At 38.1% G+C, this 15,924-nt stretch overlaps 1 protein-coding gene across 1 annotated transcript in view; it reads right to left on the bottom strand.

Moving 5' to 3' along the window:
• LOC130071818 (ryanodine receptor 3) overlaps positions 1 to 15,924 on the bottom strand; it is a 248,526-nt gene that overhangs the window by 129,093 nt on the left and 103,509 nt on the right. The window contains exons 38-46 of the mRNA XM_056236709.1: positions 14,819 to 15,019; positions 14,386 to 14,488; positions 11,536 to 11,670; positions 9,362 to 9,635; positions 7,729 to 7,843; positions 7,524 to 7,656; positions 5,940 to 6,043; positions 4,991 to 5,126; positions 3,231 to 3,417 (exon numbers count right to left, since the gene is read on the bottom strand). Coding sequence (XP_056092684.1) covers positions 3,231 to 3,417; positions 4,991 to 5,126; positions 5,940 to 6,043; positions 7,524 to 7,656; positions 7,729 to 7,843; positions 9,362 to 9,635; positions 11,536 to 11,670; positions 14,386 to 14,488; positions 14,819 to 15,019 — 1,388 coding nt within the window. The remainder of the gene's footprint in view (positions 1 to 3,230; positions 3,418 to 4,990; positions 5,127 to 5,939; positions 6,044 to 7,523; positions 7,657 to 7,728; positions 7,844 to 9,361; positions 9,636 to 11,535; positions 11,671 to 14,385; positions 14,489 to 14,818; positions 15,020 to 15,924) is intronic.

Raw genomic sequence — 15,924 nt, 5'->3', positions numbered from 1 at the left:
TCACATTATCACAACCACAACAACAATCACAATCAGTATCACTATCACTCACACCCTCACACTGTCACAATCACTGACACTATCACTCACACCCTCACACTGTCACAATCACTGACACTATCACTCACACCCTCACACTATCACTCACACTGTCACAATCACTGACACTCACATTTACACTATCACTATCACTCACACCCTCACACTATCACAATCACTGACACTATCACTCACACCCTCACACTGTCACAATCACTGACACTATCACTCACACCCTCACACTATCACTCACACTGTCACAATCACTGACACTCACATTTACACTATCACTATCACTCACACCCTCACACTATCACAACCACAATCAATCACACTATTACTCACACTATCACTATCACTGTCACAATCACTCACACTATCACTATCACTGTCACAATCAAAATCACTCACACTGACACTATTACAACCACAATCACTATCACAATCACAATCACTCACACTATCACTCACACTATCACACACACTATCACAATCACTATCACTATCACTATCACTCACACTATCACAATCACAATCACAATCACTATCACTATCACTATCACTCACACTATCACTCACATTATCACTATCACAATCACTATCACAATCACAATCACTATCACTCACACTATCACTATCACAATCACTCACACTCATATTTACACTCACACTATCACTGTCACAATCACACTCACACTATCACTATCACAATCACTCACATTAACATTTACACTCACTCACACAATCACTATCACAATCACAACCACAATCACTCACACTATTACAATCATAATCACTTTCACTCACACTATCACAATCACTCACACTATCACAATCATAATCACTATCACTCACACTATCACAATCACTCACACTATCACTTTCACTCACACTATCACTCACACTATCTCTCTCTCACACACACACACTTTCACCATCACTCACACTATCACAATCACTCACACTATCACTTTCACTCACACTATCACTCACACTATCTCTCTCTCACACACACACACTTTCACCATCACTCACACTATCACAATCACTATCGCTCACACTTTCACTATGACTATCACTATCACTATGACTATCATTATAACTCACACTATCACTCACTCTCTATCACTCTCTCTCTCTCTCTCTCTCTCTCTCTCTCACACACACACACTATCACAATCACTCACACTATCACTATCACACTCTCTCTCTCACACACACACACACAAACTCACTATCACAAACAATCACTCGCACTATCACTATCACTCACACACACACTATCACTATCACTCACACACACACTATCATAATCACTCACACACACACACACACTATCACTATAACTCACACTCACACTATCACTATCACTATCACTAACACACACACTATCACTATCACTCACACACACACTATCACTATCACTATCACTCACACACACACTATCACTATCACTCACACACACACTATCATAATCACTCACACACACACACACACACTATCACTATACAGGGCTCTAGAGTGCGACCATTTTGGTCGCACATGCGACCAAAATTTGTAAGGGTGCGACAAGAATTTTTCCTAGGTCGCACCAGTGCACCTAATAACGTTCTCGCATGATCGCATCCGCTGCCTCTCCACAAACGAGTATTTTGTTCTCCTTGCACGCATGGTTGAATCATATCGTGGTCTAAACCAATCAGAGATAGAGATTGGGCGGGTCTTTGCCTCTGATTGGTTGTGGTTCAGATGTTCCTGAAGGACTAAAATGCTCCGTGCTGTGTGATTGAAATAAATTGCGACCTGTCACCTGAGCACCAGAGAATCCGTTACGGCAATCAGCAGCATCAGCTAAATAAACGCAGGAAAACAGACGACGAAGAAGCTTTTAAAAATGTAGGCTACTTGAACTAGGTAAAAAAAATATTGATTTCTCGATTTTAATCGATTCTCGTAGATTTTTACGAACCGTTGGGCTATGCTGTTTTCAGTTGATGAATGAATGGAACATTGTAGCGAGCATCCCATCCAATAAATCGCAATAATCTTTGTGCTTTGTTACTATTGATATGAAACAAAGTCTCAGATTTCAAATTAGGTCCATTTTCTTACGAAATTCAAAAACATAAATATATAGTGTATTGACGCTGTGGCGTGAGATCGCTCTGGCTCTGCTCAAGAGAAGCATGATTTTCTCTTCCGCCTTAATAATACCAGTTACAGCGCGAAATAAACATGAACGAGCATCTGAAAGTGTGTTAAAAGATAGAGTACAACTTATCGAAATCCGTATCTTTCACATGGAATCGCTCAATCAGTGTTTCAACCGTGGAAACACGTCAGTAAAACGCTTGTAAACAATGTCATGTAACGTCACATTTACCTCAGAAAAAAACATATCCAGTGCCCATAAACTCGTTAGCTAGCTAGAAAAATTAACTCTAGAGGAGCATTGTGCCTAATATATGGACCATATTACATATTCATTATAATTTTTTATGTTTTTCAATATTTACTGCATGTTGTTCGAAAAAAATCTGGCAAGTTTTTATGCAGCCACCATTTAAATGTTTATATTTCATATAACTTTATTATTATTAAAAAAATAATAATAGTGTAATTTAGGTGTTTGTGTACAAATCAGGTAATTTTTACCTTCAATATTATAGTAGGCTAATGAAGCATAGTGGGCTACAACTGACTCCCAGTTTACAGCATTAGTTGAGATTTGTTTTTCTTGAGAAAATTTGCCATGTATTGTACCTGATATCCAAAATAATCAATATTGAATCGAATTGTGAAAAACCCTGCCCTAACTTGAACAATGTAAAAACAGCACTTTCATTTTTTTTTAAAGATTTATATTTTTGTTAACAGTATAATTGTGCTTCAAATAAAAAATAAAAAAACTACACCTTATTCTTGTTTAAAAGCATTTACATAATATATATGAATATATGGAGCGTGATAAAAAGGTGACCTTGAAATTGTGGCGTTAAAGGCGACGCGAGACGAGGAAAAATTTGAGTGCACCTAAATTTTGTGCTGGTGCACCTAAATAAAAAAGTTAGGCGCACCAGTGCAACCAAGGCAAAAAGTTAGTCTGGAGCCCTGCTATAACTCACACTCACACTATCACTATCACTATCACTAACACAATCAATCACACTCACTCAGACACACACACTTACGCATCTGAAGCGTGAGCCGGGCCTGTGCTGGGCAGATCCAGCGCCGGGTTCTCTGAGATGTTGATGGCCTCCTTCATGGCCGCCAGAAGCCCGTGTCCTCCTTCTCCTCGCAGAGCCGGGCCGAAACACTCGGGTCGACGGATCAGGAGCTTCACCACCACACTCGAGTTCTCCTCCACACTCTCACCTGCACACACACACAGTTTAAAGTGTGCAAGGGGGTACATACACTGCCAGTCGGAATCATTACAAATTAGGGCTGCAACAACTAATCGATAAAATCGATAATAATCGATTATGAAAATCGTTGTCAATGAATGTCATTATCGATTAGTTGGCCTGCTTACGTCACGGGGAGCGTTTACTGGTGATTGGTTGAAACAGGCCAATCAGGATGCTCTCTGTCTTACACGCGCTTCATGAGACACACACGCTCGCGCTACACGATTTGGAGCACAGTCTCTTCTGTCTCGCATGCGCGCTCTTGCTTACGCGCTCAAATCCCGGGAGTTTGAACTAATTTGTGAGCATCAGGGAGCCGCTATCAATATGCGGGTGACTCCAAGAACTTCCGGGAGACTTGGGATGTCTGTATTTTGCGTCTCGAGCATCAGGTTGCACAATCAGTTCGCTCGCAACATAAGTGATGGATTAAAATAGTGCTACCGCAGAAATATTAAATTAAAACGGACTTTACAAAGCGAAGCACTAAATATAAAGGCAGTTAATAACAGCAGCAGTAAAATATTGTTTTCTAGTCACTGTACTCAGTGGTTTTCAGCGAATGTTTGTGCACTAATGCATCATTTTTCCTGTCTTTTTAATCAAGCCTGTTAGCTTGCTGCGTAACTCCATTACGTTCTCTTTATAGCATTTGTCTACTATTAAGTTTTAATTGTTATTCAAACGCGATCTACTGCGGCTCTATGTTCACACGCTTGTTTTCAGTCTTTCTATATTTTTTTTTTTACAAATTATCCTTATAATTCAATTAATTTTAAATCAAAATTAAATTAATTATATATTTTAAATGTTTTTAGTTTATATCTTCACATCTGAACAACATGTCTGTAAGTTTGTTTTAGCAAAAATTGTGTTAAAACAATATGTTGGATATAAATGTTTTTGTTTTTTTACATTAATCAGGGTTATCAACTTGCCATCAGCAATTATCATTAAAAACAATACAAATATTGATATTTGTAAAACTCAATGTGTGGCTTTTGCACTTTTTAAAGTACACTTTTACACATAAATATCCTAATTTAGGGTTTTAGGTAACACTTTATTTTACGGTGTCCTTGTTACATATGTTACATGTTACTGTAGTATTATTTACATGTTACATGTTACTGTAGTTATTACTTACTGTAGTAATAACAGTAAATTATGCATAATTACATGCAACTAACCCTCAACCTAATCCTACCCTATTCCTATAGTAAGTACATGTAGTTACTTAATATTACTCTGTACTTAAATGTATAATTACACTGTAACAAGGACACCTTAAAATAAAGTGTAACCGGGTTTTATTTAGTCATAATAAACAAAAAATCGAATTGAATTTTTTATCCGATTAATCGATTAATCGAAAAAATAATCGTCCGATTAATCGATTATCAAAATAATCGTTAGTTGCAGCCCTATTACAAATGTTTTTATGTTTTTGAAAGAGTGTGTGTGAGTGTGTGCACGAGTGAGTGTGCATGTGACTGTGAGTGATTCTGTGGTGTGTGTGTGTGTGTGTGTGTGTTTACCGTTGACAAACACAGCGAACCGCAGGAAGGACAGGTAACGCTCGCCCTCGATCGGGTTCCAGCCGATGTCTGGATATCCTTTGACCAGGAGCATCGGACAACTCTGCAGACCACAGCCGGCCAGATACGTCACCACCTGCACACACACACACACACACACATACATACACACCACAGAATCACACCAGCATCATAAAACACAACATGTCTGATGCTCAAATGAGCAGATTAAAGGTGCAGTCTGTAATAATGACAGCTAGTGGTCGAAATAGGTACTGCAGTCCAAATTCAAAATATCAGAGATCGTTGTTTCCCCGCCTCCACAGACTCGACCCTCACGCGGGTTGCCAGTTTGAGGACACGCAACAGGAACGAATGCAATTGACAACGAAAGCCGAGGAGACTTACAGACTGTTAGTTGATGAGTTGATTTATCCGCATTTTAATATGATCTCGTTCATAGAGATTTTTAGATGGAGACTGAGGCTTTTTAGGTTATTAGACTGTAAACACACCTTGATGATATTAGAGTGTAAACACACCTTGATGATATTAGAGTGTAAACACACCTTGATGATATTAGAGTGTAAACACACCTTGATGATATTAGAGTGTAAACACACCTTGATGATATTAGAGTGTAAACACACCATGATGATATTACAGTGTAAATACACCATGATGATATTACAGTGTAAACACACCATGATGATATTAGAGTGTAAACACACCATGATGATATTAGAGTATAAACACACCATGATGATATTAGAGTGTAAACACACCATGATGATATTAGAGTGTAAACACACCATGATGATATTAGAGTGTAAACACACCATGATGATATTAGAGTGTAAACACACCATGATGATATTAGAGTGTAAACACACCATGATGATATTAGAGTGTAAACACACCATGATGATATTAGAGTGTAAACACACACCTTGTCCAGGTCGGGCTCCTCCAGTGCGAGCGCTAGGCCGTTGTTGTCCATCACTGATGAAGCCGCTACATCTAAAGGAGTGGATCCTCTCATGGCCGGAGACGCTGTCAACGTAAACACACACACACACACTCACATGGACTGCACAGGAAACGGAAACCAAGCAGTAAATCGGAAAAATGTTATGGGTAAATAATTGCACAATAAAAACAAAACCCTTATAAATAATAAATCATAAAAAATTTACATAAATAATTTAAAAACAAATCAAAATAACTTAAAAAAACTAATACTTAAATCATAAACATTTTAAATTAAAATGATTAAAATAAAAACTAATACAAAACACTAATACAAAATAAAGCACTTACTAATACATGATACAAAATAAACCATTAAATAATAAAAATAAAAATAATACTATTAATTAATTCAAACATAAAAATGTTAAATTAAAATAAATTAATACTTTAAAAAATAAAAACAATTAAAATAAAACCCTAATAAATAATTAATAAAAACATTAATAAAATACTAAATAAAAACAAATCATTTAAAAAAAATATAAAACAAAAACAAAATCAAACACTTCATTAAATCATAAAAATGTAAAAATAAAATAAATAATTTAATATAACAGCAATCAAAATAAAGTACTTACTATTAATTAATAAATCAAACACTTAAAATATTTGTTTAAATATAAAATTAAAATAAAATATTAAAAAGATTAAATGTTTTATTTGTTTACATGCATGTTTGGGACTTGCTGTGTTCAGCAGTAGATACACACACACACACACACACACACACACACACACACACACTAGAACAACTGCAGGAGAGAGACTCCAGTAACTTCTTCACTGAGCCTGTGCCTTTGAGTGAGGTAAATACACACACACACACACTCAATCACTCACACTCACCAGCAGAGTGCAGTATGGACCGCTGCAAACACACACCATCTCAACACACTCGTCTAATAACTCGCACACACACACACACACACACACACTCACCCAACCCCACGCTGCTGTTCTCCAACAGGTAGCTCAGGTGGACCCACAGTGCACACACACTCTCTCTCTCTCTCTCTCTCTCTCTCTCTCTCTCTCTCTCTCTCTCTCTCTCTTACACACACTCTCAGACACACACAATCTCACACACTCTCACACACACACACACACACTCACCCAACCCCACGCTGCTGTTCTCCAACAGGTAGCTCAGGTGGACCCACAGTGCACACACACTCTCTCTCTCTCTCTCTCTCTCTCTCTCTCTCTCTCTCTCTCTCTCTCTCTCTCTCTCTCTCTCTCTCTCTCTCTCTCTCTCTCTCTCTCTCACACACACTCTCAGACACACACAATCTCACACTCTCACACACTCTCACACACACACACACACACACACTCACCCAACCCCACGCTGCTGTTCTCCAACAGGTAGCTCAGGTGGACCCACAGTGCACACACACTCTCTCTCTCTCTCTCTCTCTCTCTCTCTCTCTCTCTCTCTCTCTCTCTCTCTCTCTCAGACACACACAATCTCACACTCTCACACACACACACACACACTCACCCAACCCCACGCTGCTGTTCTCCAACAGGTAGCTCAGGTGGTCAAACATGGCCTTCTGGTTCTGACGGCTGATGCGACAGAAGTAACACAAGAAGCGGCAGCAACTCGCCACCATCTTGGGGAAGGCGATCTCCTGTTACACAAGGAAACGTTAGTGCTGGAAAACACGAACATCTCCGTACTGATGTGTGTGTCTCTCACACACCTGAGACTTCCCTCCTCCCAGGACGTTCACCATCACCTCCATGACGGTCTCGTGCATCCCCAGCACTCGCATCAGGTTGGGATGCTGGTAGAACACCTTATTATTCATGATGTCGCTGAGACACACAACACACACATTAAACCCGCATGACGATGGGTGAGTTTCAAGCCAAAACACATTTATCTTGTGTTCTCTGAATCTTTTCATTTCATTTTCAACACCAGTTCACGGCAAAGCTCTTTGCTTAGGGGTAAAAAGAAGTTTGAAGCATTAGCCGATTCACTGTTAGCAAACATCCTGACGCCGTCCACACTGAGATATACAATAGATTTCAATTAGAATTGCTCAGTTTCTACTAAAAACCGTCTCTCCAGTGATTTAGCGGTACATTTTTTTCTTCTGTTGTTGTGTTTTTTTGGGGCGGTTTTTGGGACAAATGAAATAAAATCCGTGGTGAAGACGGACACAATCGGCAAATAAGGGCTAAGGACTGCGGTTGATCAGTGTCACAGAGGATCATAATGGAGGAGCTTAAAGAGGAGAGCTAAAGAGGAGAGCTAAAGAGAAGAGCTAAAGAGGAGAGCTAAAGAGGAGAGCTAAAGAGAAGAGCTAAAGAGGAGAGCTAAAGAGAAGAGCTAAAGAGGAGAGCTAAAGAGGAGAGCTAAAGAGGAGAGCTAAAGAGGAGAGCTAAAGAGGAGACTAGCGCAGGAGAAAGAAGAGACGGATAGACCGGCTTTAGACCTTTCACACAATAACCGGACATACGTAATCGATCTTAATAAAGGCCACATTTACACATAGCCGGGTATTTAGAGAAACGAATATTTCCCCCCCTCCGTTTTCAATAATAACATCGTACACACAACATCGTTTTCAAAAAAGTTGTCATTTACATCAACCCGCATAAATACACCGTTGAGCGTCATCATAACTCTGCCAAACTGGGCGCTCACATGACGTTTAGCATTTTTTGGCGCATAAGTTGACACGACAACACATAACGGCGTTATCAGAAATCTCCACTTTGGCCGGAGTTTTTAGAAATAATCGTTTTCTGTGATAAAACAAGGTTTTCGTGTAAATGAGAGGCCAAACAGCAGGGACATATCTGCGTCTTCGTGTAAACGGGGCAAAAGTTGAACTGGCGCGTTAGTTAGTGAATAGTGACATGAGAAGGAGAATAGATCGTCACAGGATCCATGATATCCTGAATCCATTTCCGTCGAACTTCACCATCAACAGGGAACTGAGCACCATCAGATCACCTTTTCTATTTGTTCATCTGGCTGTTATAACTCAGGTACAGCAGCCAAACAAAACTTAAAGTTAAATGACTTAAGGGTCAAGAGGCCAACTAAAACACACACTGATCATCATAATGGTGACTTACAATTACGTTTTTTTCTCCTTCAGTGATTCTGCTTGTTAACATCAGGTGTCTTCAATGTTGGGAATATAAAATAAAGAGTTCTTAATTCATCTTGATGTCTGTCTGTCAGCTGCTCCTCCTCTTTGCCCATGCGTACGCTGAGCACACACACACACACACTCTCACCCGAGGCCGTGGATCATCAGCTGCTCCTCCTCTTTGCCCATGCGTACGCTGAGCACACACACACACACACACTCTCACCCGAGGCCGTGGATCATCAGCTGCTCCTCCTCTTTGCCCATGCGTACGCTGAGCAGCGAGCGGATCTGTCCCAGCGAGGCCAGCAGGTTGATGGTGTCGTGGACCGAGGCGGCGCTGATGGTGTAGGTCTTCCTCATGGCTCGCAGAAGCTCCCCGATGCTGTCGTACTGGCGTCTCAGCAGACTGAACATCACGCGCACCAGCTCCGGGTCCTGGATGTGTGTCTCTTGAGCCCAGCTCACCATCGTCTGGGAGATCAGCTCCTTCAGGTTCGCTTCACACACACACCACACAAGAGGAGATGCGTTAATGTGTTTTATAGACCAGCCAATCAGAGGTAAATATGTGTTTTACAGACCAGCCAATCAGAAGTAAATATGTGTTTTATAGACCAGCCAATCAGAGGTAAATATGTGTTTTACAGACCAGCCAATCAGAGGTAAATATGTGTTTTATAGACCAGCCAATCAGAGGTAAATATGTGTTTTATAGACCAGCCAATCAGAGGTAAATATGTGTTTTATAGACCAGCCAATCAGAGGTAAATACGTGTTTTATAGACCAGCCAATCAGAGGTAAATACGTGTTATATAGACCAGCCAATCAGAGGTAAATATGTGTTTTATAGACCAGCCAATCAGAAGTAAATATGTGTTTTATAGACCAGCCAATCAGAGGTAAATATGTGTTTTACAGACCAGCCAATCAGAGGTAAATATGTGTTTTATAGACCAGCCAATCAGAGGTAAATATGTGTTTTATAGACCAGCCAATCAGAGGTAAATATGTGTTTTATAGACCAGCCAATCAGAGGTAAATATGTGTTTTATAGACCAGCCAATCAGAGGTAAATACGTGTTTTATAGACCAGCCAATCAGAGGTAAATACGTGTTTTATAGACCAGCCAATCAGAGGTAAATATGTGTTTTATAGACCAGCCAATCAGAGGTAAATACGTGTTTTATAGACCAGCCAATCAGAGGTAAATATGTGTTTTACAGACCAGCCAATCAGAGGTAAATATGTGTTTTATAGACCAGCCAATCAGAGGTAAATATGTGTTTTATAGACCAGCCAATCAGAGGTAAATATGTGTTTTATAGACCAGCCAATCAGAGGTAAATACGTGTTTTATAGACCAGCCAATCAGAGGTAAATATGTGTTTTACAGACCAGCCAATCAGAGGTAAATATGTGTTTTATAGACCAGCCAATCAGAGGTAAATATGTGTTTTATAGACCAGCCAATCAGAGGTAAATATGTGTTTTATAGACCAGCCAATCAGAGGTAAATATGTGTTTTATAGGGCAGCCAATCAGAGGCAGCGTTGATGAACGATCCCGCTGAGAAGTCACAAAACTGCTGAGCTCAGGAGACACACACCAAAGAGGATTGAACCTGTGTGTGTGTGTGTGTGTGTGTGTGTGTGTGTGTGTGTGTGTGTGTGTGTGTGTGTGTGTGTGTGTGTGTGTGTGTGTGTGTGTGTGTGTGTGTGTGTGTGTGTGTGTGTGTGTGTGTGTGTGTGTGTGTGTGTGTGTGTGTGTGTGTGTGTGTGTGTGTGTGTGTGTGTGTGTGTGTGTGTGTGTGTGTATAAAGATGTGATGAGTGTTTACTATAAGGGGAAAAATGCTTCAATCAGCAAAGTCAGCATACAGTAGAAGAGCAGCTTTCACAGATAAAACCTTGAACTGTTTAAATGAATCTCACTAAAACATGTACAGGTGCAAAAAATAATAATAATAATAATAAACAAATAATACTAATAATAAAAAAAAATAAAATAAAAAAAAAATAAAGATAGAAATTAATTAATTAAACAAAATTAAATTAAATTAAATAAATAAAAATATATATATATATATATAAACAATATAAAATAAAATAAAACAAAACAAAATAAAACAGAAAAAAAAAATATATATATATAAACAATAAAAAAAAAAAAAATATATATATATATATATATAAACAATATAAAAAAAAATATATATATATATATATATATAAACAATATAAAATAAAACAAAATAAAACAAAATAAAACAAAAATAAATAAAATAAAAATATAAACAATATAAAATAAAATAAAACAAAATAAAAAATCTCAAATCTCCTGTGCGCTGCATGCCTACACACAGATGCCGCAGTGCCCCAGAGGTGTCGTGTGCTTACAGGGAGCGGTCTGCTCTTTCTCTGTGGGTTCAGCTTCACATCTCTGCGGTTGACCTTTGATCTTATAGATCAGGGCGAGTAGACGACCTTTAATAGACGTGTCCTGATGCTCCTCGTCCTCTTCCACTGGGATCCCTGCAGAGACACAGACGAAAGACATTCATTCTCCTGACCGACACACTTTACCCACAGTGACATCACTGGGTCATGACATCTGAAGCCAGAGCTCATTCATTATTCATAATCTGAGAGATTCAGCGAACACAAACATCTCCTTCAGTCGCATCTGCAGTTCAGCATCACTAGCTGTGTTTCCGGCATAAAACATTTGCGAATAACGCATTATTAGAATTTATGTGCATCCCAAAATTTGCATTAAAAAAAGGTGGATGGATGCATGAACTAATCCAGATTCCACAACATGACTTAAACTGCTTTAAAATAAGACTAAACAAGCAGTACGTATAAGCTGGAACAACTAAAAATCAAGATATTTATCATTTTAATTCACCCCTAAACAACTGTTTTTGAACTGGACTCAAATGGTGTTGAAAAACATCGACATATGAAGAAGCTTCGGTTTAAAATTGTGATTTCTAGAGCTGTAAATGTCAGTAAAAGAAGAAAATTCAGTAAAACTTTACAATAATGTGGAATTAGTTCGATAATGTGTTAACTAGCAACGAGCAATACACTCGTTTCAGGGTTTATTAATCTGTTAGCATTCAGAATTAATTCATGTCAGCTCAGATCCATTAAATAATAATATTTAAAAATGCAACTTTTGATTTTAATAATGCATTAGTAAAATGTTGAAATGAACATGGACTAAGATTAATAAGTATTGTTCATTGTTACTTCATTTTACAAATGTAAAGTGTCATCGAACATTCCGCTTCTAAAACATCTAATGTAATTATTTTTATTTTAACACTAGAAGTTCAGTTAAAGCATCAAAATATGAGGAAAATATTTATATATTTTAAATGAGGGAAGAAGAAAACACTAAACTTGGTTAACGCATTTATCTGACAGAATCATTAGGCAAAAACTGCAAAAATAGTGCATAGAGAAACAAAAAGCTGAAAGGAAAAAACAAACATAATCAGTTATTAATATTTCATTGGTTTTCTCTCTTTTTTTGCATGTGTTCATGATTTCTGTGTTTGACAGGCTGCACAAATCGGGATTTTTTTTTTTGTTTCACTGCGCTATGAAATAAAACAATTGACTCCAAGCACAACTACGCAATATGATTATATTTTTAGTTTTCTGAAAGTCGTTGCGTCAGACGATCGAACCGAGGGTGACACCGTCCCGCTTTGCTGTGTCCCGCACGTCAAATATTGAGAAAATGTCCTGCATTTTCATCAGTCTGTTGGTTTTTAATTATCATATTAAGAAAACGTGCATGCGTTCTTTTGCCTTTTTAAGAAAGCATTTTATTTATTCTTTTTGCGGCGTAGTTTTTCACCTATATTTAACAGAAGTACAAATACATCAGCCGTTTTTAAAATCCTATCCAATGGTTGAACAGAAAGAGGCAAACACGGTCACTAGTGACAGCTGTCAATCAAAATGTGGAGCGGTGATGTGTTCCTGTCAGAAAACAAATGGATGATTCGGTAAATTGAAATGTTCTCTCTGGAGGAGACCAGAATTTATCAACTTGTTGTGTTGTGGTTGTTTTAATGCACATCCTTTCTAAAAATATGAAAGTTTTTGGTTTAATATATTCGTAATATATAAGACTGTCAATTTCATGTTGTGTTATATTTTATTTGTTCATTATTTATTTTGTTGGATTTTAGTTGGACTTGGTCAGAACGGTTTCTCAGCGATGTTGAAGTTAAAGGGATAGTTCACCCCAAAATGTAAACTCTGTCAGTAGTTACTCTCCCTCATGATGTTCAACCCCGTAAGACTTTCGTTCATCTTCGGGACACAAATTAAGATATTTGTGATTAAATCTGAGAGCTGGATCACTCCTCCATAGGCTTCTTAAGGGATCGAAACTGACCGGCCCAAAAGTTATTAAAGACATCGTTAAAATAGTCCGAGTGACTACAGTGGCTCAACCTTAAGTTTATCAAGCGACGAGAATACTTTCTGTGTGCAAAAAACAAACAAAAATAACGACTTTATTCAAATATTAATTTCCTTCTCTGTGGGCCGTGAGATTTCACGTAGTGATATTGCGCAAAGCTTCTGTGTTGTACGTCACACGCAGGCTCACTATTGGTCGACGCTGGTCATGTGATGCGTGTGACGTACAACCCAGAACCGCTGCGCTGTTACACTACGTGAAATCTCGACGCCCACAGAGAAGGAAATGAATAGTTGAATAAAGTCGTTATTTTTGTTTGTTTTTTGCGCACAGAAAGTATTCTCATCGCTTGATAAACTTAAGGTTGAGCCGCTGTAGTCACTCGGACTATTTTAACGATGTCTTTAATAACTTTTTTGGGTTTCGATCCCTTAGAAGCCTATGGAGGAGTGAGACAGCTCTCAGATTTAATCAGAAATATCTTAATTTGTGTTCCGAAGATGAATGAAAGTCTTACGGGGTTGAACAACATGAGGGAGAGTCATTACTGACAGAGTTTACATTTTGGGGTGAACTATCCCTTTAACTGACATGTAAAATAAAGACGCGTTATGTTACACTGTGATGTAATGGTGTTTTCTGGAAGGGACTAAAGAACAAAGTATTTTTATCAGCTAAAAGGCAGAATACAAATGTTTTTAAGTTAGATAGACATTATATGACAGTTTCAGGTTATGTTCTAGTGTTGGTCACGTCCCCCACAGACTCAGTAATGGTGTTTAGAGCCGGGCCCGGACTCGTACCGCAGTGCAGCCGCAGCTCTCCGTGGAAGTCGTACAGCTCCTCCTGAATGTCCTCGGGACAGGGACAGTCTTCTCCCATGTTGAAGTTCAACAGCATGTTAATCTGAAAGACAGTGATGTAACGTGATCCTGCTGAAGACTGTGAACGGATCAAATGATCCTGAACGATTAATAGAGAGACTTTGTTTTCAGATCAAATGCACATTTTTTCTAAATGTCATAATCATTTGTTAACAAACACGTATTCATGACTTCAGTGAGCTCATTGTTTCTGCCTTAAATTACTTGTATATGTACATTTCTGCATAACTCAGACAGTGTCCTCTGATAACAGATCTCTGTAAACTGTAATGTGGACTTTCTGTAAAGCTGCTGTGAAACGATGTGTGTTGTGAACAGCGCTGTACAAATACACGCGAGCGGTTCTGAGCACCTGTTCCTGTGGCGGAGAGCGAAACTCTTTGGTCTTCTTGGCGGTGACGGCGGCGGACATGTTGAGCGCTAGCATCAGCTCGTTATAGCGGAACTTCTGGTTGAACTGCAGCTTTGAGACGAAGCTGTCGGAGAAAGACACGATGGCTTCGATGCGATGCCTCAGCTCACAGTCACAGAAGTAGTGGAGCAGCTCACACATCTGCACACACACAATCACACAACACATTTACACAACATTCACATTTAGCAGACGCGTTTATCCACATGGACTCGGAACTACTGTATAAACAGCACTAGTCAAACCTTATACTGTAAACTCGCCACGGCAAATTATGCGGATTTTATGCTCAAATGCTTTCGATTTTCCTTGTTTGTATGTCCTATCTGCTACATGAATAATACAAATATACACTGTTTTGAAAGTTTGGGGTTGGTAAGCATTTAAAAATACAAAGTTATCAAAAATACATAAAAAATTGTGAAATATTATTATAATGTAAATCAGCAGTTTTCTATGTGAATATACAGTAAAGTGTAATTTATTCCTGTGATCAAATCAATCATTACTCCAGTCTTCAGAGTCACATGATCCTTCAGAAATCACTCTAATATGAGGATCTGATGCTCGAGAAACATTTATGATTTTTACGGAAACCATCATTTGTTTAATTTTTCAGGATTTTTTTGAAGAATAGAAAGTTCAAAAGAACAGAATTTATCTGAAATAGAATCTTTTGTACCATTATAAACGTCTTTACTGTCACTTTTGACCAATTTAATGCATCCTTGATAAATAAATAAAAATTCTTTATTTTTTCTACCTCCAAACTTTTGAACGGTAGCATAAATAGTGAATAAAAAATTATAAAAAAAAAAAAAAATTGTGTCCATGTATGAATATAAAGAAAATATATATTACATTTGTATTTTTCGTATGAATATAAAAAAATAAAAAAATAAAAATTACAATTAAATTTTTTTCTCATAGATGTGCTAGAGTATTAAAACAGTCATAATAAATACTTCATTTCATAATTGAAGAATTTTGCAACATCAACAGTTCATGTTATGAATTGATCTGAATAACGACTCTATTGTCTTCTG

Source organism: Rhinichthys klamathensis, unplaced genomic scaffold (genome assembly GCF_029890125.1).
Source record: "Rhinichthys klamathensis goyatoka isolate OS25496 unplaced genomic scaffold, OSU_Roscu_1.1 h1tg000462l_1, whole genome shotgun sequence".
In the NCBI taxonomy this organism is placed as follows: domain Eukaryota; kingdom Metazoa; phylum Chordata; class Actinopteri; order Cypriniformes; family Leuciscidae; genus Rhinichthys; species Rhinichthys klamathensis.
The sequence above is the reverse complement of the archived record's forward strand: the minus strand, read 5'-3'. Positions and strand labels throughout refer to the sequence as shown.